At 40.7% G+C, this 24,534-nt stretch overlaps 4 protein-coding genes across 7 annotated transcripts; 3 read left to right on the top strand and 1 right to left on the bottom strand.

Annotated features, from left to right (window-relative positions):
* The first annotated feature begins 105 nt into the window (after positions 1 to 105).
* Positions 106 to 3,851, top strand: LOC116197070 (monodehydroascorbate reductase). The gene is made up of 10 exons (XM_031527085.1): positions 106 to 274; positions 1,045 to 1,116; positions 1,460 to 1,511; positions 1,715 to 1,795; positions 1,959 to 2,077; positions 2,153 to 2,372; positions 2,469 to 2,587; positions 2,673 to 2,798; positions 3,047 to 3,187; positions 3,310 to 3,851. The coding sequence occupies exons 1-10, from the start codon at positions 224 to 226 to the stop codon at positions 3,631 to 3,633; spliced, it is 1,305 nt and encodes a 434-aa protein (XP_031382945.1). The 5' UTR covers positions 106 to 223; the 3' UTR covers positions 3,634 to 3,851.
* A 683-nt stretch (positions 3,852 to 4,534) lies between these two features.
* Positions 4,535 to 5,985, bottom strand: LOC116194442 (60S acidic ribosomal protein P2A-like). The gene is made up of 4 exons (XM_031523251.1): positions 5,826 to 5,985; positions 5,639 to 5,732; positions 4,992 to 5,224; positions 4,535 to 4,809 (listed from the first exon to the last, which is right to left on the bottom strand). The coding sequence occupies exons 2-4, from the start codon at positions 5,724 to 5,726 to the stop codon at positions 4,783 to 4,785; spliced, it is 348 nt and encodes a 115-aa protein (XP_031379111.1). The 5' UTR covers positions 5,727 to 5,732; positions 5,826 to 5,985; the 3' UTR covers positions 4,535 to 4,782.
* A 9,884-nt stretch (positions 5,986 to 15,869) lies between these two features.
* On the top strand, positions 15,870 to 19,130 carry LOC116194091 (IQ domain-containing protein IQM3-like). Its single transcript, XM_031522806.1, has 9 exons — positions 15,870 to 16,313; positions 16,594 to 16,708; positions 16,819 to 16,884; positions 16,978 to 17,066; positions 17,299 to 17,386; positions 17,488 to 17,634; positions 17,732 to 17,824; positions 18,154 to 18,255; positions 18,373 to 19,130. Exons 1-9 carry the CDS (start codon positions 16,051 to 16,053, stop codon positions 18,940 to 18,942), a joined length of 1,533 nt encoding a protein of 510 aa, XP_031378666.1. The 5' UTR covers positions 15,870 to 16,050; the 3' UTR covers positions 18,943 to 19,130.
* A 1,051-nt stretch (positions 19,131 to 20,181) lies between these two features.
* Positions 20,182 to 24,485, top strand: LOC116197558. Of its 4 annotated transcripts, none has more exons than XM_031527730.1 (7): positions 20,182 to 20,975; positions 21,298 to 21,387; positions 21,853 to 22,017; positions 22,090 to 22,167; positions 22,480 to 22,545; positions 22,725 to 22,790; positions 22,998 to 24,485. In XM_031527730.1, exons 1-7 carry the CDS (start codon positions 20,640 to 20,642, stop codon positions 23,838 to 23,840), a joined length of 1,644 nt encoding a protein of 547 aa, XP_031383590.1. In that variant the 5' UTR covers positions 20,182 to 20,639; the 3' UTR covers positions 23,841 to 24,485. The 4 variants fall into 4 exon arrangements, with proteins under 4 accessions (XP_031383590.1, XP_031383591.1, XP_031383592.1 ...); XM_031527733.1 differs by having other exon boundaries at positions 20,852 to 20,975; positions 21,078 to 21,387; XM_031527731.1 differs by lacking the exon at positions 22,480 to 22,545.
* Positions 24,486 to 24,534: the final 49 nt, after the last annotated feature.

Below are 24,534 nucleotides of genomic sequence, written 5' to 3' on the forward strand. Positions count from 1 at the left end.
GCTCTGAATCAGACACGTGGCATATTCCTTTCACACTGTTTACCATATGGTCAGCCAATGAAGAGCAACCTCAGTGGCCCTATAAATATCTGACAGGGCGATCTTCCTGTAGCTAAAAACAAATCGCCGTTATCGCATTCTCCATTTCGTCAAGCGGTCTCGGGGAGCAAAAGGCCGAAAAGCAGGAAGTTTCTGGATCGATCGAGCTAGAGGCAGTGAAACAATGGCGGAGAAGAGCTTCAAGTACGTGATCGTCGGTGGTGGAGTCGCTGCGGTGAGTTTCACTGATCATCCCATGCCTTCTCGGCTGCGATTAGTTTTAGCTCCTTGATGCTGTTTCTCTTGTCCTTGGCTGTTGTATGCTTTAGACTCTGATATTGTGGTGACGATGAAATTTAGAGTGCGCTCTTTAGTGTGTTCGGATGAGTTCTGCGAGAATGCGGTTATCCTTTTAGCACTCCGTGCTGTCAGATCTGAAATTTGTGATTCCAGCCTTTTCTTCTTGAGAAGATCATCGGGCTTGACATTAGATATTGTCTACCTGTTTTTGGATTCATATACAGTGTTTTCCTGGAGCAGCTTTTGATCAATTTAGTCGAAAGGTCGTATATTTGGAAAAAAAAAAAAAGAGGGGGGGGGGGAATTGAGAGAATCTCTTCACTACAATTGACGTAGTTTTCTGCTATTCTCTTTCCACATGGTAGCATGTTTTTTGAAATTGTGGAATGTTAGGGAATCAGGAGGAGAAGGGGATAAAAAGTCTTTGTCACGAGTTGTGCCAAATGAGGTGGAACTCATGAAATCCGAACTTATGTGCTGATTCCTCTATTATAATCTGCTTTTTGTGGTTCCGGGGGCCCTTGGAATTATTTTCAATAGCAAAACTTTATGCTCATTTGCCCTTGATTTTTATTATTACCAATACTTGGATACTTTCAAGTCCATCGTCAGCCTTATCAGATAGATGATTTTCATCCTTGAAATTGAAAATTGAGTCCATTTGCTTGTTTCTGCAACTAAGTGATCTTCATCATGTATGTGCAGGGTTATGCCGCTAGGGAGTTTTCGAAGCAAGGTGTCAAGCCTGGAGAGCTTGCGATCATTTCCAAGGAAGCGGTAAGTTCGTTTCTTACTTACTGATACTGATGGTGTGGCACGGATGGAGTCGATTGAACCTTACCCCTAATTGTAGAATTTTAATCGTCAGGATATGGATTTGCTCTCTTCACAGTTATGAGTGCCCTATCTGGCAGGCCTTTTTTCCCAAGTATAAGCCGATGAACTTTAATATGGCATAGTAGGATATTGGAATAGCGGAAATAACAATCTTGGATCCAAGACTACTAGCTTCTATCCAGTTTCCATGCCATTTTGTAGTAGCAAGAATGCGCCTGCCTTTTATTGTTTTGTTTATTCCAATTCCTTTGCCACCTAATGTGTGTCTGTTGTTTCACTTCAGGTAGCTCCTTATGAACGCCCTGCACTCAGCAAGGCGTACCTATTTCCTGAGGGTGAGTAATGGATTCATCTGTGGATCTTATATAGTATCAATGAGAAAAATAATGCATTGCTCTCAATCTGCAAGATATCAAAACGATATGGTGATTGTAATTGATTTCTTATTGAAGGTTGACCTGATGGTTGCCATTTCAGTATCAGTGAGAATGTTGCATCTTCAATATATGATAATGTGCATTTGTATCTTCTTCTGTAGGGTTTGCAAGACTTCCAGGATTCCATGTGTGTGTTGGAAGTGGAGGAGAGAGACTGCTCCCAGAGTGGTACAAAGAGAATGGTAATCACATAGTCGTGCCAAGAATAAGTGTCATTGCTCATCAAATGAAACTGCTCTCTGTCATCATAATCTATCTACTATGCAACTCTGGTCATGCACAAATGCATTTGTCTTATTGGACTTATGATATGATAGCCTCATATATCCCAATTTATGGTTTCAGGCATCGAGTTGATTCTGAGCACTGAAATAGTTAAAGCAGATCTTGCAGCCAAGACCCTCATAAGTGCAGCTGGAGAATCTTTCAAGTATCAAATTTTGATCATCGCAACTGGTTCAACTGTAAGTATACAGAACAGTTTTGAGAATGTAGTAGTATTTCTTAAGTGGACGAGAAACCAACATTCTTTCATGCAGGTTATCAGGTTGACAGATTTCGGTGTACAAGGAGCTGATGCCAAAAACATCTTCTACTTGAGAGAGATTGACGATGCTGACAGGCTGAATGAAGCTATTAAAGCCAAGAAGAACGGAAAATGTGTGATTGTTGGGGGAGGCTACATTGGTCTGGAGCTTGCTGCAGCCATGAGGATCAACAACTATGATGTTACCATGGTGTATCCTGAACCTTGGTGCAGTAAGTGAAACCCAAACAAAAGCTTATCTGTTGTATACCTTGGCTTGAGCTATAATTTGCTCGGTGTTTTGCATTAATTTAAGGTATTTTTTGCAGTGCCTCGGCTTTTCACTGCTGATATAGCTGCCTTCTATGAGGGTTACTATGCCAATAAAGGAATTAAGATAATTAAGGGGACAGTTGCTGTCGGATTCACTGCTGATGCCAGTGGAGAGGTAAGTCCACAGAAAACAAAATCTCATTGTGTGTGCCTTTCCGTGAAGCAAGGAGATTGTAACTGGGTGTATGTTGGTAATTCAGGTCAAGGAGGTCAAACTGAAGGATGGTAGGGTATTGGAGGCTAACATCGTTGTTGTTGGAGTTGGTGGTAGACCGCTTACCACACTATTCAAGGGACAGGTTGAAGAGGAGAAAGGTGGAATCAAGGTCAGTGTTTAATTGAATTCGTAATGTCAACTGGTTGTGATCTTGCTCTAGAAGGTATGATCCTATTTCTTACAAAACAGAAAGAATTGTGCCTAAGAGATTATAATATAGGCTACCCTGCTGAGAAATGACTAATCTATATCCTTAGATAACCAAAAAAAGTAAAGACTGAACTGTTTTCTCTCCATAGTCTATGTCCTTATCGAAGATATCGACATTGCCTGTGACACAACTCAAATTGATTGCAGACTGATGGGTTCTTTAGAACTAGTGTTCCTAATGTATATGCGGTGGGCGATGTTGCTACTTTCCCATTGAAGTTGTACAATGAAATCAGGAGAGTTGAACATGTGGACCATGCTCGTAAATCAGCCGAGCAGGCTGTAAAGGTACAATAACATTCTCCTTTTTATTCTCTTTTTAGTATAAATGTTCGACCGTTCCTACCTTCAACTTTGTAGATATATTATGCTTGATTCACCTAGGTTTTGATTATGTGATGCCTGTGCAGGCCATCAAGGCGAGTGAGGAAGGGAAATCTACTGAGGAGTATGATTACCTTCCCTACTTCTACTCCCGCTCGTTTGACCTCTCATGGCAGTTCTATGGTGACAATGTTGGAGACACTATCCTTTTCGGGGACAACAATCCAACTCTACCCAAGGCTAAGTTCGGATCCTACTGGATCAAGGACGGTAAGGTCGTGGGAGTTTTCCTTGAGAGTGGGACTCCAGAAGAGAACAAGGCGATTGCCAAAGTTGCAAGGGTCCAGCCTCCTGTTGAGAGCCTGGAACAGTTGAAAGCTGAAGGCCTCGCCTTTGCCAGCAAGATCTGAACCTCGGGGAGTTGCATGGAATCACCGTTTGTGTCCATACAAGCTCAATACTAAGTAATAAGAAGAGTGATTCTAGCTTTGCATTGGCTGTTCGCTTGTTTAGATTGTCACTTCTTTCAAGTAAATTCTGGCACTCGGTTTTGTAAGTTGCTCTGCCGATAACTATTTATTGTTAATTGCTAATCCACGAGATGCAATCATAAGCTTTTGGTCTAGTATTCCCAGATGACACCACTCAAATAGGGCCAAGTTGATTTCCAAAAGGGAAATAACTGCAACTGCATCGCGCACCAGAATGATGTGAACTTGACATTTCCGTATCTGGAGCTGTCAGGGGATGACATGAGAACGCCATTGCATGATGCTGGAATTGTATGACACCGCATCGGGCAGTGTAATCTCCAAGCTAAATCAAACCAGCCGTGGAGTGTAACTAGCAAACTTCCAACTCAAGTCATATCAACTCAATGACGCACTTCATAAAAAGGGAAGCTTAGTGTGTGATTTTGAAGTTAAGTTAAATTATTTTAATTGAGTTGTAATGATTGTATTGTTGAATTATGAGAAAAAAATATGAAAAAGAAATAAATAATTAAGAAAAAATAATGATTGTATTGTTGAATTGTAAAAAAAATAATAGATAGTTGAGAGAATTTAGTATTAAAAATTGAATTAAATGATTAAAAAATTAAAGAAAAAGAAAAAAATAATAATTGTATTATTGATTTTTATTGAGTGGTGAATAGAATTAAAATTAGAGTTCAAATTTTGATTGCAAAACCAAATGGGTTGTTAACATTTTTCAAATCAGAGTTATTCCCGTAGCTACTCAGCCGTTGCTTACTGCAGAAAGTGCGGGAATCATATGACATGCATCATGCAGTGTAATTTCCAAGCCAAATTAAATCAATGAATGTGCAGTGTAACTAACAAACTTCCAACCCAAATCAAATCAATGACGCTCCGGATAGAAAGGAAGCTTTGTATTCCAAATAGAACATTCTATGTGGGAGCATTTTCAATCAGAGTCATTTCCATTGCTACTCAAAGGAAGTTCTCACCAAATTGCCAAAATCTGCATACTTCTAGGGAACAAAAATATGTTAAGCAACCCATTGATTCAAACATGACATGAAGCAGACCGCCCGCTTAATCGAACAAGCTGAAACCCATATCCTGCATTTGACAAAAGAAAAATCCAAGTTAACATCTATGAGGCCATGTAAGGTACTATATATGCCAAGGAGAACCCTACGGAAGAAAAGAAAATGCTTTCTAGCTCGACAAGAAAGAGGCATTACTAGCCAGATAATAAATAATAAGAGGCCAAAATAAATCGAAGAACAATGTAAACTCACATCGTCTGATTCTTCTTTCTCCTCAACTTTCTCTTCCTTCTTCGGTTCAGCTGCACCAGATGCAGCAGCTGGGGACCCACCTGCAGCTGCTGCAACAGCAACTGCACCACCACCGCCACCACAAGGCACTGAGGCGAGTTTCTCCCTCCCAGCAGCAATGAGTTCCGTGATATCTTTACCCTTCACTTCAGATAGAAGTAGTTCGATCCTGTCATCATCAGCCTCAGCCCCAACTGCAAACATGAGCAGAGTCAGTGGAAGACACAACACATTTTCCTGGACGAACAATCATCCAATATTAAACGGGCAAAAAACGCCAATTCCCAGCCTTACTTAATAGCTTCAGGCTGCAATTACACTAATGCGAAAACAAACCAAGCAATGCCTAGTCGATACAAAACAGCAGTAGAAAATCTCAATTACTGTTTATCAAGCGGAGCAGAAACAACCAGGCTGTCCCGAGTACAGCATTCCCAATAGAGCAATTCCTCAGGACAAGTTTTAGTTATCGGTTTCGGGATCACTAACAATGAACTGCATCATGTTCACGGACAAGGCTACCGGTAACTTCGGAAGCTAACCACAAAAGTCAAACACAAAGGAAAGGTAATTGTACAATGCAGGAACAAACGGAGGAGAAGAATTACCAGAGCCGAGGATGCCCTTCAGATCATCAGCCGAAGGAGTGGTGTTCCCTCCCAAAACGGCCAACAGATAAGCAGCTACCACCTTCATCTCTGTCTGAGAACACAAAAGCCCAAGAATCAGAAATGCAATGTCTTCCGAGTACACGATATTTGCGTTTATTGTGATGAAAGTCGTAGCATTTGATACCTATAACCACGAGCTCGACAATGAACAAGCACTGCAGATCTGAGCTGACTGACTGCCGGGAAGAAATCGCCGACTAAGTGAAGATCCGGAGAAACAAGACTACTTAGGGTTTATGCCGCATATATACCTCAGCTCTCTAGGGTTTCAGTCCAGATCAGATCTCCATTTTCGGACTCCGAAAGCTCTGTGGACGAACTCTGGCCTCTGCATGGATTGGGCTTCATGGTGGGCCTCGTGGTTTTGGGCCTAACTACGTTTCATTCCCCTCCTCGACCAAATGTTTCTTCCTTTTTTTTTTTTTTTTTAACCTCAAAAGAATGAGATCCTTAATTCAATACTCATTTTCGAGTTTGCTATATTTATTTGCACAAGGGACATCAGCGCTATATTAGTTGCAAATTGCCTTTAGAGTGTTTGCCTTCGAATGACTGTAGAAAGAGAAAAAAGAAACTCGAGGTTTTCACCGCAAGCAGCAAGACAAATTTTGGCAACTAAACGAATTAATACTCATGATAACAATTAAATGAATTATTTGATTCTAAAATCAGAAAGATTATCTAAATAGTCGTGAAGTTACTATATATAAGTCGATCTATATCGATGAAAAGATTTTTCGGTAGGTATATGGATGAAAAAGTTAATCGCGGACTAACAAATAAAATCCGAACCTCAGCAGCAGTGTATCATGCATATATGATAGTAGATTAATCCTTTATCCAATGACATATTTATCAACTCAAAAATACTAAATTCTCCTAACTGGTCTGCCTAAAAACCCCCAAATTCAAAATCACACTTTCATCTATTGAATAGTTATTGATATTATGCAAACTATAGCACATACCATCGTGAATCAAATTTTTTTTTTGTTACAAAAAAGGCCCGATACCTAGTATAATAAAAAATAAATCTTAAATGACTAATAAAAGAGTAAGGGTAGTTCTACTAAATATCGTCAGTGAAATTTTAAATTAATTATTGAGAAGATATATAACAACACCTTTATTGAGTTATTCTCCACTTTTTCATAGTAACAGTAATAATATATACGCCCTCTTCTCATGGAATTTTTTTTTTGCGCCTGTTAAGTCTTTGTTTTGTCTTCTCATCCCATGCATGGATTTCCCGGTGTATGTATGTGTTTTTTTGTCCGTATCCTCGTTGGATTGCATGCATATGAAATATACACACTTTGACCTTTTTCCTTCTTCTTTTTTTTTTCCTAAAAAGGAAATTGATATTAATCACCTGCTTGATCCATTATCGTATTTGGTTGGCCGTGGCGACCTGAAGTTTGATCCAATTTTGTTTTTGTTTTCTGTTGATATTTAAATGTCGTGTGGAAAAATAAAATCATAAATTTATGAGAGTGGGTATCACAATCTATTAATTTGACTTTTTGCATTGAAAATCGATTCAATAATTTATAAGTCCAGTAAAAAATTTATATAATATCTAAGCGAGCTATACTTTTATACTCTCATGCGGGATCACATCATACCTAATACCAAGGCAACCAAAGTACGGCTCGTCTTAGTTGAAGGCCCTATGGACTCGTTGCTAGTTCATCTAGTTTAAAAAAATCTGAAGGCGGTATTCATAGTTGGTTTCTCTTTCTCATGCGAGTACGAAAGAAAATGTCGAGTTTGTGGCTAGTTTTCGAGGGCGGGTATCTAAATCTAGGAAGTATGTGAAGGTGAAATGTCAAGTCGCACGATATCACTTCAAGGCAAATCTAGAGAGTTATATCCTATAGAAAAAAATAAAAGAAAAAATCACAAATTTATAAAAGATTCGGACAGTTTTTAAATTAATAATCAATTCAATAACTTATACGTCAAGAAGATTTTTTATATTTTCGGCGTACAGACAGGACAAATCCAAAATAGAGAATAGTAGTGATTGATGCTTTTATTTATGTCTTTTTCTATTTTTCATTTTTCTATTATTTTGGTGATTAATATGGCTCACGCAATTTTGTCCACATGCCCCATACGGCCGTGACATGTAAACTAAATCTTCCCTATTTATTTGCCACGAGAAGCATGTCTGGGAATAATTTTATTTTTCCATGGAGAACGAGGCCGCTACATAAGGGGGGCAAAAAACCAAGGAAATGAAAGGAAATTATAGAAATACAAAGTTCGCCGTTCATTTGTAACATCAATCGTCATTTTTAAGAGTTATCAGGCAATACAATTTGTAATGAACTTTAATTTTTCATTTAATTTCTTTACCTGTAAAATTATGCATCATTTTCACTACTAAATAAAAAAGAGAAAACTATCAAATTGATCATGAGGTTGTCAAAAACCTCTGATATGATACATGAGAATTTTTTGCCTTCTATCGAATATATCAAGTTCTATTCCGTCTATCAAATTTACTCATCGTTAAGTTGCTTAGACGGAATTGTGACATGAAATCCCATGCGGCTTTAACGGCACGAGGTAAACAATAAGGGGCCGTTTGGATTCAGAGTTAAAGTTACTTTGATTTTGATTTTGATTTTGATTGTGGAAAAGGACAAATAAGATGTGATTATAAATTTGACTTGGGAAACGTATGTTTCTGTTGTGTAGTGTGTTGAGTTAAAGTTAAAGTTAAAATTTTTGAATTGGGAAATATGTATTTTTGTTGTGTAGTGTGTTGAGTTAAAGTTAAAGTTAAAGTTAAAATCAGTTAACTCTCAATCCAAACGGGGCCTAAAATTTTAAAAAGCTGAGATAACGATGTTTGTTTCTCTATATCCCCAAAATTCCCAAAAAAGTGAGAGTAGAATCCTAAATCCGAAATTGAAGCCAATTGCATCAACGATTTGGGGCTTCGATTTTGTGATTGCAAGGTCAATAATATCAATCCTTACCTCGTCTTTGCAATTTCATTGTCGCAATTGCATTGTGAGGTCATTGCAGAAGAATATGTGGCCTTATTTTGTATAGATTGTAGAAGACTTTTCTGCCCTATTTGATTGCAGTATAGCCAATGTTCATTGCAGGAGAATAGCTTGTGTGTTGGCAGACTCAAGGGTAGTCTAATTGGTGGAATCACTGGGGTTGGATTGACCAAATTCCCTCGACTTCAACTCAGAGTGCAAGAGCATTAATCAATCATTGGAACAAAGAATTAAATGGTAATTGAAGAGGAAGAATGCAAAATAAACTGAGGCATGTGTGTCGGATTTCGAGCAAAATGGTTGTCGTGTTGGTTTTGTTGTGGAAAAAGAAAGGGTGTAAGTTTGGTTAATTTGATACATTGTGACAATGTGTTTGTTATGTAGCATTATATGAGAGGTTAATACTTGGTTTTTGTTTTATCGTAGTGAGAATTTGATGCACCTGCTCATAATGTTAAAGACTTCTATGAAGGTGATTGTAATCAAGCAAATAAGAACGGAAAAATTACATCTTCGTTGCACTTGAAATTGACTTTGTCACTATTTACTATAACCCAAAACCAAAAGATAGAAAAATGTCACAAAAAATCCTGAAAGAGGAATGAACTGAAATAATCATAGTAAAACATATAGAGATTGTTGCCCCAGCCATCTAGACAGAAACCGGTAGACAAAATGCCACCAAAAGCAAGTCACAAAACACTGAGTATGTTCATGAGTAGACATTCTACATTTGTATACCAACTATTTTGGAAGTGTTCATAAATAGACATTCTACTACCCTACACCAACCATCCAAAGAATGTTCATAAGTAGACATTCTACTAACCTGCACCAACCATATTCTATCAGTCATTCTCTCAAAAAACAAGTTATAAAGTTTACCAAATCTTCCTAAGTTAACATTTTACTGCCTGGGTTTCGTAGTTGGGACATTGGAGGATTGTTGAAATATAAAAACTTGGTTGCTTGTCCCTGTCCCAATCTGAGTGTTCTATTGCTGCTTGACCATCCTGCTAGCGTTTAGATTTGTTGCAACCAATACATCAGTAGTGATACATGGTTTTCCTCTAAGTTGACCAGGAGGTACCGGAATAAGTAATGGAGGGATTTAAATATGTGCCTCCGCTAGGGAAGTATGAAAACCTAGAGGATATGACATTTGCTCATTTCCTTGCACAAAAATAAGTAAAATGTTTATAGGTATATCTTTTATTAAACTCCATATGATAGAAGATAATGTACATGCCTTATCATGTTCAACTTGGGTTGCTAACTTAATTTTTATTCTTTGAGAGGTTGCACGAGCAGATCCACGCTTTCTGTTTCTTTGCACACATGTTACAAGCATAACCACATTACATTACAAGCCCAAACAGCTATAAGATGTAAACTCAAATACACCAAAATGCAAAATTACCTTTATATGGGCCTGATTATGTGGGGCTTCACATGCAGAAGACATTGGGCCAGATCCATCCATTGTGTCTGGAACTAGGTTTAGGCGTGAACATGAAGTTGCTGCAATACTTACAGCATTAGAGCTGGGTCCACTTGTCTTTGCCTTATTTCCCTACAATAAATCACTACAATATCCATAAGGCAAGCTTTATATTACAAATAAAAGACCCATACAACTTACAGATCCAATACTTGTACCTTTTGCTTCCTTGAGCTTGCAATAACATAATTTTTTGACTCAGTTGTTATGCCTTTACAAGTCCTTTCATTATGCTTCTCACCACCACACTAGGAACAAGTTAGATCCTTCACCTTTCTCTTTGCTTTAAAGGGGTTTTCTAACGTATCATTTTTCTTGTTTCTTTTCTTCTTTGGTCTACCACCATCCCTACAAAAAGCTAGAGGCAAGATAGATTCCTGACCAGTTTTCTCCCATTGTTTTTCACCTCTTACTAGTCCTATAAATGGTTGATATACCTCCTGTCAAGTTTGCTTAGAGTAATAACGATGGACAAACTTCTCAGGGTCTTTTTTGATGTAGCGCATACAAGCAACTGGATGTTGACATGGGATCCCACATAAATCTCACTCCCTATATGAGCATCAACACTCCTTCAAATGAATAGCATACTGCTCATTGGACTCGTTCATGTGAATGACTTAGAATTGTGCACCATCTGCATCTCCAGCCCACACCGCAATCAAGAAGTTATTGTCCTTCTTAGACACCTCCAACTTGCTTTGAGTAGCCGGTGTAATGAGCTCGTTATACTTTGCAATCTTCTTTCTACTATCATTCATCTTTCTCATCAAGTATTGTCTTATTTCTTGCAACATAGGAATGATTGGCTTACCTCGATAATTGACTATAGTGACATTGAACCGTTCCGCCATATTGTTCAACAAAGCCTGATTCTTCGTGAATATGGTGAATGTTGCCTTTGTCCATGTCCATATGGCTATTTTTTAAGTAGGCCCAGGCTACTTCATTAATTAACTTCAACTATGCCAAGTTCTTCTCAAACTCTGTCATTATATTAGATCTTGCACATACCACAACTTGTTCCTAAGATCCACATTCCTCCACTTGTTATACGCATATGCTTCAAGGCGCTTTACACAAATCCCGTGCTTGGTTCTAGATGTTATCTCCTCCATTGCAGCATGAAGACTCCAAAGAAAAGGAAAAACAATCTTTTAGATATACATAATAAAGTCCCGTCATTTGATTATTATATTCATTTAAAAGTAATAACACAAACATTTTGCATGTCTGAGATAAATACCCATCCATAAGCCCCGGGATGACCTATATCATCAAATAATTTTCTTAGAAACCAGCTCCAAGTGTCTTTCATTTCATGCTCCACAATAGCATATGTAATAACATGAAATGATTGGTCACCATCCTGAGTTACGGCTGTTAAGAGTTTCCCTCCATAGTATCCTTTCAAAAAAAGACCGTCAAGACCTATTAGAGGTTTACACCCAGCCAAGAGTCCACTATTTGATGCATTGAAGCAAATATATACTCTATCAAATCTTGAAGGCAAGCTCGTGTCTGGTCTCTCAACCCCTAATTGCACCGTTGAACTAGAATTACTTCTCTAAGTTTAGCATATTGCATTGTCTCACTGCCTTTAACAACACCTTTGACAATACTCAAAGCTCTGTAAATCATACTTTCAATGCATGCACTTGAAATTCTTAGCCATGAATATAAGTGCATCTCCACTAGTCATGGCCGGGTACTCCTTAGCCTTGGAACTAGATTGCAACCAATTTAGTCTTGGCTTGTTTGTTCTTCGATTTTTCTACTGCATATGTGGTTTAGATTAAAGTCTTAATCGGGAAACTGCCAAAGGGTTCAACCTACGAGCAGTATAATTCTCAATCACAACCCTCTTCACACTTGTATTTGCACCTAACCTTCTCATTTCTAGTGATTTTGATTGGCTTGCCAGAAGGAATGGTATAATCTTTCACAGTTTTTTTGAATATTTTTAGAGTAGGGAACAACATAGTTAATTCTAAATGCACATTCTCATACTCACTCTTCATATTGAATGTAAGAGGCTTCTCATCTTCATCAACATCATCATTTCTCTTAAGACTTGAAAACTCCTCAGAGTGCCATCCATCTTATTATTCGAATTCAGCAACTCTTGCTTCTTGTCTTGCCTTCCTAGCCATTTTTGCTGCTTGGATTTGCTCAACATTATGAAGATTGGTGGTTGTAAACCCTCCATTTTGGTTTTTATTTTCCGTGATATTACCTCTCAACATTCCACTTCAGTTAATTGTTGAGCAACCTCAACATGCTCACCAGCCTCAGTAGGAAGTACGATAGCTTTCTCAATGTTACCATCATCCTCATTGCCATGACCACTTGGACCGTAGGCAGAATCAGAGTCTCCCTCATCATTTGAAGCAGAGTCTCCATCATCCTTTGAATTGGAGTAGCCCTCATCTCTCTCATATGATTGCTCACCAACTTCTTGCAACTCTATGTCTGGAGATTCCCAATAACCTTATTCAAACTCAACTTGTTCTAACTTTTTCTTCACTTTCATCTTATATGTCATTGACAAAATAAAATTCAATCTCTCTAACATTTGCCACACAAACGTAAAGCCTACGCAAATCTTCATCAGTTTCAAGTTCTCTAAAACCATTGTCCAAGGCAAATCCATGAATCTTCCAATACACCTCGTTGTATGATGCATAATCAAGATTCTTATATAATCACTTAATAGCAGACACTGAAACATTGTCAATACTAATATTATCTCATACATGTATTTTCCCTCCAACATATTCTATTTCGGGCATAGCCATAAACTGACCACCATGGTGAGATATCAACTTGTACAAGTCATCCATACCTACAATAAAGAGTCAGGTATGGTTTTGGTCCCTGAAAGATATCAGCGCCAAGGGTTTGGTCCCTCAAAAATTTTTACCTCGGTTTTAGTCCCTCAATCACCATTCCGTTGGATGTTTTAGTCCTGCCGTCTTCTTGCGCGTACCAACCGTGACGGAAATCTCACGTGGCGGCTGAGCTGGACCTAACTCCGTTAATGACCCCCCAAATTGCCAAAAACGACGTCGTTGCTAACATTCTCGTAAGGCATTGAAACATTGTCAATACTAATATTCTCTCGTACATGTATTTTCCCTCCAACATATTCTATTTCGGGCATAGCCATAAACTGACCACCATGGTGAGATATCAACTTGTACAAGTCATCCATACCTACAATAAAGAGTCAGGTATGGTTTTGGTCCTTGAAAGATACCAGCGCTAAAGGTTTGGTCCCTCAAAAATTTTTGCCTCGGTTTTAGTCCCTCAATCACCATTCCGTCGGATGTTTTAGTCATGCCGTCTTCTTGCGCGTGCCAATCGTGACGGAAATCTCACGTGGTGGCTGAGCTGGACTTAACTCCGTTAATGACCCCCAAAATTGCCAAAAACAACGTCGTTGCTAATATTCTCGTAAGGCACTGAAACATTGTCAATACTAATATTCTCTCATACATGTATTTTCCCTCCAACATATTCTATTTCGGGCATAGCCATAAACTGACCACCATGGTGTGATATCAACTTGCACAAGTCATCCATACCTACAATAAACAATTACAAAAAAAAAATCAAATGAATAAGTAACTAAAATGGCCAACAACTACTTTTTATGCCTAAGAGTAAGCCCATGCCAATCAACACCACAACCACAATGTAACGAAGGCATAACACCACAGTCAAGAAAAGTACCAAATGGCAATAAGAAAGCAAAAAAACAATATCCAAGATAGGGAACCACAACTGTACGCATGAAGGGGACCACAATCTGGACAAAAAAAAAGTCCATAACTCTTCCCAAATGCTTCACGCACGAACTTCCTTCATGCCCTTCACTCATCAGAAACCCAAAATCTCATAGCTTCGCAAAGCACAACCCCGATCTCTCACTCCAGATTGACCAAATTAGAGGGAGAATTTAGGGTTAGGGGAAGAGATGATATGAACACTCCTCCAATCGACCAACTTTGTTTTGTGACGAGAGAATGTAAAAAAACGACATCATCTTCGAGTGATTGTGGAGCGAGAGTGTAAAACGGCGTCGTCTTTGGCCCATTGTGGCGTGAGAATTGAACGACGACGTTTTGTACCCTCTCAGAACGACATCGTCTTTCGGTTAATTAGAGGAAAATCAAGTTATCTCAAGCCGATAAATCCAAATTCACAATTCCATCTAAACAACCTAATGATGGGTCAATTTGATAGACGGAATAGAACTTCATGTATTAGATCGAAGGCAAAAAGTCCTCATGTATCATATCAGAGATTTTGAACAACTTCATATATCAAATTGATAGTGTTCTCAAATAAAAACATAAGGAAGAGACTAATTAAGTGAAGAGATTGTGGGATATTACATTTATGCCGCCTCTATTTTTATAATGTTGGATGTATTTTTACCATACAATTGTTCCCGTCATTCCACGACTCCCATACGTCTTCGAAAAAAAAAAACTTGAATTTTTCCACTTCACATTTTTATTATGAGAAAAAAAAAGGGATTGTTATTACTATTAGCGACACTTGTTATATATTATTAACTCGAGGGATATCAACCTAATCTAATTAATTTTTTTTGGTGCTCGTGATAATATATATAGTATCACCGAAGAAACTTCGCTTTCAGCACCATCATCGGATGGTGAAGGTAGCAAGTATCGGGCCGGCCCTAATCATTGGTCCCATCTTGCCATGGATGATGATGTGAAGGTCCGTCTTCATTGATCCTCCGTGGTCCGGGTCAATTTTTCGTGACATTACATGCAGCACTTTTAAGGACTCAAAGTCAAACAAACGAGCTTTGACTAACATTAGGAAGACATTCAAAGACATTAACAGTTGTCGCCTATTATTGGTTACGTGAGGATTCGAGCGGTGATTCATTCAAAAAAAAAAAAAAAAAGGATTTTCGACAATGGAACACAAACACCATGACGACATTGTAAGATTTTCCTGTTAGTATGCTACGAATTGACTCGTGCCCAATGACGATGATTTCGCGAGAAAAATAGTTCAAGAATTTACTCCGCATATTGTTATTATATATGTCAGGAAACTTCGCTTTCAGCATTGTTAATGGTGGCAACTGGCAAGTGTCGGGGCCTAATCATTAATTGGTCCCATCTACCATGGATGGTGTTTTGAAGGTCCATCTTCACTGATCCTCAGTTGTCCGAGTCATTCTGTCTCGACATTACATACAAGAGTTAAAAAGTCAAACAAACGAGCTTTTGACTAACACTAGAAGACATTCAACGACATTAGCACCTGCCTCGTCGCCTATTATCAGTAGGGTTTGGAGGATTTTTGACGGTGGTATAAAAACACGATCCGTGATATCGTGAGATATGAATTAACTCGTACCTTACAATGATTCGATAAGGAATAAGTCTAGTTTAAGAATTTACTCCATCCAATTATGACTGCCGACGCGGCCTAAGAAAAGTATAAACAACCGAGCGGCATTGGCTGGGCCGCGAGTACGCCCTCACAATTAATAGCCGAAGCGCGTGGTTCCAACATCCCCGCAATAAAAATGGCGCAGAACAAAACAGAAATTACGGTTGACAGGTAGCTATCAGATTAAACGCCGGACACGAATAGCCCAAACCCGCTACCCAAACACCAGTCTTCGTCCCCTTCATCTCCTCCTCTTTCCCTCCCTCCCTCTCCGTTCTCTCCAGCTCACTCTGCGCGTCAGTTACGAGTTAACAGAATCCTCGCTGTTACTTTCCCCTTTTTCTCTTCTCCCGCCCTTCCTTCCTCTCGCTCTCTCTGGGTCTTCCATGGACGTCGAAGCTCAGCCCCTCTCGGACCTCCCCTTCGCTCCTCGGGACGGCATGGGGGCTGGAGCGTCCACTCTGGGGCTCCGCCTCCTTCTGCCGGACGCCGAGTCCCCGTTCTCCCCCGTGGCCAATGACGGAGGACCCGACGGGGGAGGCCCCCGGTTCCCGAAGTCCCATGCCGCGCTGAAAGTGCAGAAGGTATACAGGGGCTACCGTACCCGGCGGAGGCTAGCTGACTCTGCCGTCCTCGCCGAAGAGCTCTGGTGGGTTAGTTTGCATGGATGCTCTGTTCTGCCATTTCCCTCTCTGTTTTTCCTTTCCCTGTTCTTCCTGCCTCTAATTTTATTAAAAACACCAAGAACGAAGGCTTCACTACATAAAAGATTAGATTTTGATGATGCAAATGATGATGGGTGTGTTAAATTTCTCGAAAATATCTTATCTTGCAAGTGATTTGGTGCGATCAGAATCTTGTCTGCATTTTTTCTTTCTTGGGGGTCGATTTGAACGGACTGGGTGGATTGAATCGACGCTCCCCTGCAGGTGGCAGGTGATTGATTACGCTAGATTAAATCATAGCACCGTATCCTTCTTCAATTTTGACAAACCCGAGACTGCGGCCTCGAGGTGGCACCGTGTTATCCTGAATGCTTCTAAGGTTAGCAATTCGTGAACAATGATCAGTTAACGGTACTCGTCCTTAATCCTGTCCTTTTCCTCCGGTTCGTTATGAAGATGAGTTTATCCTTGGGATGATGTATTGGCCAGGTGGGTCAGGGTCTGTCCAAAGATGGAAAAGCACAAAAATTGGCCTTTCAGCATTGGATTGAAGCTGTAATCATCACTCTTCCAGCTGCGAATTCTCGTTGCTTAATCAATCACCAAACCTGACTTTTAATTCTGCTATCCGTATTTTGATGCTTTCAGATTGATCCGCGGCATCGATATGGACATAACTTGCACCTCTACTATGAGGAGTGGTGTAAATCAGATTCCGGGCAGCCATTCTTTTTCTGGTGAGCTAGACTTTCCTGAACCGATAAATCTTTTGTTTGTTGCAACGGAGTTTTCAGATGCTTCCATGCGAGTCGAATTATGGGTGTTTGTATGAATTTATCTTGCCATGTACTATGATATACTGTAGAATTTCTATCCAATGGATCTATATTAAATATGCATTCCCTGTTTAAACTTTGAACCTCATACACTGATTTTCTGTTATTTCATTGCCGCTTCTACTACCTCTAGGTTGGATATAGGAGATGGCAGGGATGTAGATCTCAAGGAATGCCCAAGATCAAAGCTTCGGCAACAGTGTATCAAGTATCTCGGACCTGTACGATTTTCTTGTTCTGCTGATCGACTATCCAAAGTTCTGATTCGATTTCCTTGTAACAATCCCTGATGCATTTGTTTTCTTTTTTCTCATTAACCCAGCAAGAACGAGAGCATTACGAATACAATCTTGTTGATGGGAAGATTGTCCATAAACAATCCGGAGAATTCCTTGACACAAACAGAGGATCTCATGGGGCTAAATGGATTTTCGTGGTCAGCACCTCTCACAAACTCTATGCTGGTGAGGTAAGAGAATAGGGGTAGGATTTTAGCTGTTCTTTGAAGCAGTGATTCTACATTATTCTTCCCTTTCCCGATGATCGATATGCTTGGAACTTCGCAGAAAAAGAAGGGAGCGTTTCATCATTCTAGCTTCCTCGCTGGCGGAGCAACATTAGCAGCTGGAAGGCTAATCGTAGAGCATGGCATACTGAAGGTACATCAATTGGGTCGATCCTTTCATATCGAGCATGTATTCACATGAACTTGCTGTGTTGGGTCCCAGCTTCTTAATTACTTATGAGTAGTGTCTCTAGTGACTCGTTACTGCCCTTATCAATTGCGGTAATTGAGATTGACTGAGCTGCTAATCTGGTAGATTGTTATGAGTGTTACAAGGAATATTGTCACTTTTGCAATTCAGAATAACCCTCGATTCGTATTCACTATTCACAAGCTCCAAATAACATCCGGTGGACAAAAAAGCCGATCTTGAGCTTCATTCTGTTTGTAATCCCCTGATCCCGATTGTTTCTCTTTTTCCAGTCCATCTCTGCATATAGCGGACACTACCGGCCAACAAACGATAGTCTCGACAGCTTTATATCCTATCTGAAGGATAATGGAGTTAATCTGGACGAAGTTCAGGTAATGTTCTCTTCACGCATAGCTGAAACCCTTCAGCCAGTATGCCGGGCTTCCAGTGAAATAGAGTGCTTTAAGTTTTTCCCTTCGCTAAAATAATTTTAAACACCTCATTCTCAGATCTTCAAGGCAAATGAAGATTCCGACATGTACAACGGCACCAAATCGATAGCGGATAGTGCAATCAATGCCTTTAAGAAATCTCAACGTCTTGAAAATAAACTTCTATCGGACAAGGAAGAGAAGGATGAGAAACCTTCTCCTGAACCCAGAACCGGTCCCACGAAGACTGATGAGAAAGCAAGGCAGGACCTGTTAAAGAGACTCAGCTTCAACAGAATGGCAGTCATCCCAGACCAGCAGAAACTCGAGCCGCAGCTCTCCCGAAAATGGTCGGCCCTATCGGGTGGGCTCCAGAGCCCAAGGACCGAGGTGCCCAGGGATGCAATCCTACAGAGGATAAACTCTAAGAAGGCCACAGGATCTTATCAGCTGGGCCACCAGCTCTCGAGGAAGTGGTCGACTGGGGCAGGCCCGAGGATCGGCTGTGTCAATGATTATCCACCTGAGTTGAGGCAACAGGCGCTGGAGTTTGTGAATCTGTCACCAAGGCGGCCCCCCACTCCTTCAGCCAGCTTTTGCCCACTCCAAGGGCTCGCGTCGCCCACTTTCCGGGCCTCCGTCTTGTAATTTCCCCATACAGGATTGTCCATATGAACTCGGGGTAACAATAGGCGGAACCTGCGGTGTACATAGTTTATCGTTGGATGGAAATGATCATCCAAATTTTGTAAAACATCCAGCATTTCAGGGCGCCTGGAATTGTTTTCAGAAATCTAATCTAATTTTGAATTTGTCTTTCGGCAATTTGTCTAAAATAGTTTCTCCTAACGGACTCTAAATAATAGGAAGTTGCTTTGGAAATATCAAAATTTGGAGTATCATTTCTAGAACTTACACGATTGTAGGTTCGTTTCTGTTGCCGGAGAAATATGAATGGATAGTATGTATCTGATTTCTGGACTGTTGATGGTTCTCCCAGAGAGGACAAGATATAAGAGCAAGATTAACAAAATCATCGGTGCGTGTTTAGGATACTGTTGCGTTTGGTTTTAAAGTAGAATTTTAAAATTAGTTTTTGATTTTGAAAAAAGTGGTATAAATGATTATATATAGAACTCATCATTTGACTTTATATGAATTATTTTATTTTGTTGTGGAAAAAAGAGTAGTATAAATAGAATTCACCCTTTAATTTTGTATGAATTATTTTGTTTTGTTTTGTTGTACATAGAATTAAGAAACTAAAACAGGCCTAATATTTTCAATTCCTAGAAGACATAAAATAATTTATGAAATTAAAATTAAAAATCCAAGAAAATATAACGTACAAATATGAGAGGGGAGGTGGGCCTATGACATCAGCCATTGCCACCCGGCGAGTTTATCGGCATGCCTAAGGGTCGCGGACGATCTCACATGGGAGGTGGTGGCCGACGTCATACCTCTATTGGCCCAATTTGTCCCCCCACCGCCTTCATCTACTCCAAGAGGGAGACGGGGAGAGAGAAGGGCAATAATGGCCCGACAACCATTTAATCAAGTCTCATATCCCATCTAATCCTGAGTAGGATTTGGTCCTTAAGAAATTACCATGTCCAAAACCTACCATTGATCCTATCCCAAACACCACCAAATGCAAGATAGAATTTGAGAAATCATTATCAGCCGTTGATCCTACCTATTATCCTACCATTGGGCGTTAAATGATAGCTTTTAGCTTCTAGTTGGGCGTTAAATGATTTTCAATTTCTTCGATTTTCATCATGTCATGTAACTTTACCAAGAATAAACTTTTCTTCTTCTTCTCACTAGAAAAGAATAAGAAAAAGTGCAAAGACTAAACTAAAACCATGCATACGTACGTGACAGACTGCAGACCACGAACGGCTGACAGTCATCCGCATCAGAATTCAGTCCCACACCGGTTCCCCTCTCCCCTCCACGTATCACTGGACTGAAGAGATCCAACACCACCGACGCTGGGACAGTCACCATGCGCCACGTGGCGGCGAGTTGGGCGACCCACGGCTCGCCGGTTCCCCTGAGGCTCCCTCCCACGTGTCGCCCCCAAGACTATGGCGGAAGAGATTTGGCCAAAACCAAACGGGGAGGGAATACGAAAGGAGGACCCAGAGCAGATGAGATGGCGCGCCCCAGGTCGGTTCGACACGTGGCGCTCTGTCACTACCACCACTACTCTCTCTCTCTCTCTTCATCTCTCGCCTCATCATCCCAACCAGGAAGGTGTACGTGCTGCTTCCTCTTCAGAAGGTCGCTCTCCGTCTCTTCATCGTGTCACTGTCACGGGGAGGTGTTAGCTAGCTATGGATTGGGAGAGTCGTAGCGCGATTTCGAGCTCGACAGAGGGGGAGGGGGAGTTGGCGGAGGTGGAGGCGAAGGCGAAGGCGAAGGCGAAAGCGGTGGCCCCGCCTGATCGGATGGTCAAGATTGAGATGGAGGCGGCTGAGGCGCTGGCGGATTTGGCCCATCTCGCCGCCGGAGGGACCGAGAGCGGGAGCAGGAGCAGGAACAGGAGTAGGAGCAGCTCTGGCGGGAAAGTGGCTGGGAGGGCGAGGAAACGAGTCAAGACCGAGTCGTCGTTGAGTCATTCCGGGTTGAACCTGGTGGACTTGTCCCTTTCGCGTCCAGATCTCGCGCAGGTCAGAACTGTCGCCTTCTTTGTCTGCTGTCATTGTGCACCGTGGGAGTTTTTTGCTCTTTTTTTATTTAAAAAAAAAAAAATTAATGAATTTGGTTCGTAGGCGAACTTGGACAGCGCAGCCGCTGGTTATGATTGTGAACAACTCTTTGCGCCGATGAGAGTGATTGTGACCGATTCACTTCCAGCTATTCGATTAGTGTGTTAGTGACTTATTATGTCTAACCGGTTTTGGCAATCGTATATCGAACCTGTATACTTCCTGTGGAAGGGAGAATGAGTTTTCCTTGTAGAATGCGTGAAAAATGATTGGAATGCTGCAGGGAGACGGTAATTGGAATCCCATTTTCCAGTCTTTAAGGAGAAGATGGTCACTCTCGTATGTGCAAGCGCAGCCTGACCTTAGATCAAAGGTCATCGAATGATATAAGTTATTACGATTATTGCCGCGGAGATGGTTTCTGAAATATGGAGTTTGGTCAGATATTGAGGCATTGTCCAACTACAGCTGGAATGTCAAGTTCAAGAATATGGACTCTTCAGTAGTTCTTTGCAGTTTGTCCATCTGGCATGTAATAGGTTGCTCGTTCGGCCGTTCCGATTTTGTCTGATTATTGCTCCGTAGATGCATGTAGGCTCGGTCTAAACTTGATTTAGATAATGGTTTTGTTAGTGCTAGAACATGGAACCTCTAATATGTTGTTGAAGTAGTTCATTCAGAATGCTACCTACTATTAGCCTCTATACTTTGTGCCCTGTTCCTTTTTGCTCCATATAGTTACGTCCTATATTTTTCAATTTATTTGCCTATTCAGTTTTTCGGTCATCAAGTGGCAATACTTTGTGCGGGGATTTAGAAACATTATTCTTTGTGGCAGGACTCTGCTGTCTTGTCTCTGCCGCAGCATGAAAAGTCACGTGATAATTCAATGAGTAACCGTGCAAAGTCTGAGCAGCAGGCTCAACCTTCGAATCAAAGTCGCGTATCCACCACAGGTCACGTGTTCCTTGGCGGTGGCAGGTCAAGGCAGAATTTATCTGAGGTCGTATCTTCAATGATTTCTTGTAGATTGATTGTTCCCATGATATGCAACTGAAAAAAAATTTCTACTCAGGCTGAAAAGGAAGCAAAACGGCTTCGTAGGGTTTTGGCAAACAGGGAGTCAGCTAGGCGGACAATTCGTCGCCGACAGGTAAAATATGTTCAGAGCTATCTGTGTTGTGCTGCATAGAGGTGACTATATAACATTGCATTCTTCCTTTGAATCAGCTTTCAACTGATACACCGCTGCATGTAATGGAACAGTTCACCAAAACATGTAGTCTTTTTAGAAATCAGAGTTGTGTAAACTTTTTATTCAATTTTTTTTGGCACTTAGAATCTCTTCAAGATATTCAATTTTTCGAGATGAAGAAATTAATGAGTATATTAAACATGGGTTTGCGAATTTATTTTTCTTTATCATCCATGAGTTTTGAAAGGACTGTCTCCATTCCTTCCGCAGGCTCTGTGTGAGGAGTTAACCAGAAAGGCTGCTGAGCTAACGGAAGAAAATGAAAAATTGATAAAGGTATTTATCCTAAAAAATTTAAAAAAATTAAAAACATGTGCATTGCTTGCTTCCAATGAGCCTTGGGTTATTCCTAGTTCAGATCTTTTTTGCAATCTTTGTGTGGACGTCTTGTTGAACATTATTCAATTTTTAGAAAGTTTATTTGATTTTTAGCAATGGTGATTTGACTGCTCAAGGGAAAGGAGGCGGCTTTGAGAGAGTTGCAGATGCTCGAGACCAGAAATAAGCAACTAAAAGCAAAGGTAATGGGTTTTAAAGATTGTCGGAGATGAAAAATACATCTTACTTTGCAAGGACCCCGAGTTTGTCTGACAGCTTTCCCCTTTTCTGTAGATGGGGAAGGCGACAGTTCATGAGTTGGAGGAAACTCCTGCTTAAGATGGGATTATACCAACTTAGATCTTTCCTTCGAGACTCCACCTTGATACAAAATCTTTCCCATTTCGCAGATGGCAAAGGCTGTTAAATGTGAGGTGGTGGGAACCACATCTGAGATAATGCCTGCCAGCGGAGAGATGCCTGCTTCATCTCTAAACTTCCTGATGCTCTTGCATAACAATCCGTTAGCACCTGTTGTTTGGCCTCCAATATTTCAGTCTCCCAGCACAGGCCAAGCACATCAAGTTCCGCCGACTCTTCCCTTCATCCCAGCAAATGTTACCACTGAAGCATCTTTCAAGCCCCATCCACCTCATGAGCGGGGCCCATTGAATATTTCTGGACCAAGAACTCCTGTATATATACTTCCATGCCCGTGGTTCTTCCCTTTTCCTAATCAAGTGCATCATTTTGAGTCTTCTCACTGCCCCAAATCTGATCGAGGTGACAAACCTGTAGATGATCAACATGGTGCTACTTCCACCCGAACAGCTGTAAGTTCCGAGAACTGCGACTCTTCATTTCCTGCTTCAGCTGAAACAGAAGCTCCAGGTCCAATTAGACTTGGTCTTCTTAATGATCTAAATCAAATCCCGGTTGAGTCCCCTGTGGATCAAGGTTGCCAGCAAGTGGGTCTTCAGTGTGAAGAGGCTGCTTCTGAACCCAAACAGGCAAGCTTCATGGGAACTGAAACTGTGAGGCATGAGATTGAATCGGAGCCTCATCCAGCAAATGGGACAAACGTTGTAGAGGCTCCTTCATCAGCTGGTCTTACAACTTTGTCGGTGGAGCATAGAGAATCAGTGACTGCCTCTGGTGATAAAAAGCTAATCAGCATGAATGCGGCAGCAGAGGCAAGGAGGAGAAGGAAAGAGCGGACAAAGTTAAAGGCCATGCATGGGCGGCAGTATTGATTGCATTGTTGAGATACTGTGGCGAAGCATAAGTTGCACATTAAAAAATGGCACCAAAGAGGTCCCAAGGGTATTCTCGGCATTTGGAAGCGGATGTGTTGGCGAGAGAACTCGGCTGAAGTGGTTCTTGAATGATTTTCTTTGGCTTAGGAACTGAGGTGATGATGCCTTTCGAGGGGAAACGAGTCTAAGCTCTGGGTAAAGACTCAGCAGCTGCGAGGCTATCCTTTTGAGGAATTTTTCCAGGGCGGCCACCGATTTTGTAGAGATCTTTAGCTATCTATTAGAGGCTTAAGCTTAGCTGAAAGCAGCTTTAGAGGCTTAGATTATACCCGTTAGCATCTCAATTGGGATTCACCCCGATATCCGAAAGCACAATTGGGCCCAACTAATCCAATCGAGCTAGATCGGCCCACTAAGGAGTAAAGTTTTCCTAGATCTTGATTAATATGCTGTTTCCATATTCTTCTTCTTCTTTCTTTTTTTTTTCCTCACATTGTCAAGATCTACAGAATGTGGGAATCTGCTTTCTGTGTACACTATACCAGTTTTCCTAGGGGAAAATATTTATGAGGGATGCAGTGTTATTTCGTCTTTTGGTTGTTCGTGTTTGATTGATTTTGTAAGGTGAAAGAACTCTTTTCGTACTTGATTGCGCATATATTCTGTTCTGCATATACAAACATGAAGAACA

The sequence above is a fragment of the Punica granatum genome, chromosome 2 (genome assembly GCF_007655135.1).
Source record: "Punica granatum isolate Tunisia-2019 chromosome 2, ASM765513v2, whole genome shotgun sequence".
Lineage (NCBI taxonomy): Eukaryota > Viridiplantae > Streptophyta > Magnoliopsida > Myrtales > Lythraceae > Punica > Punica granatum.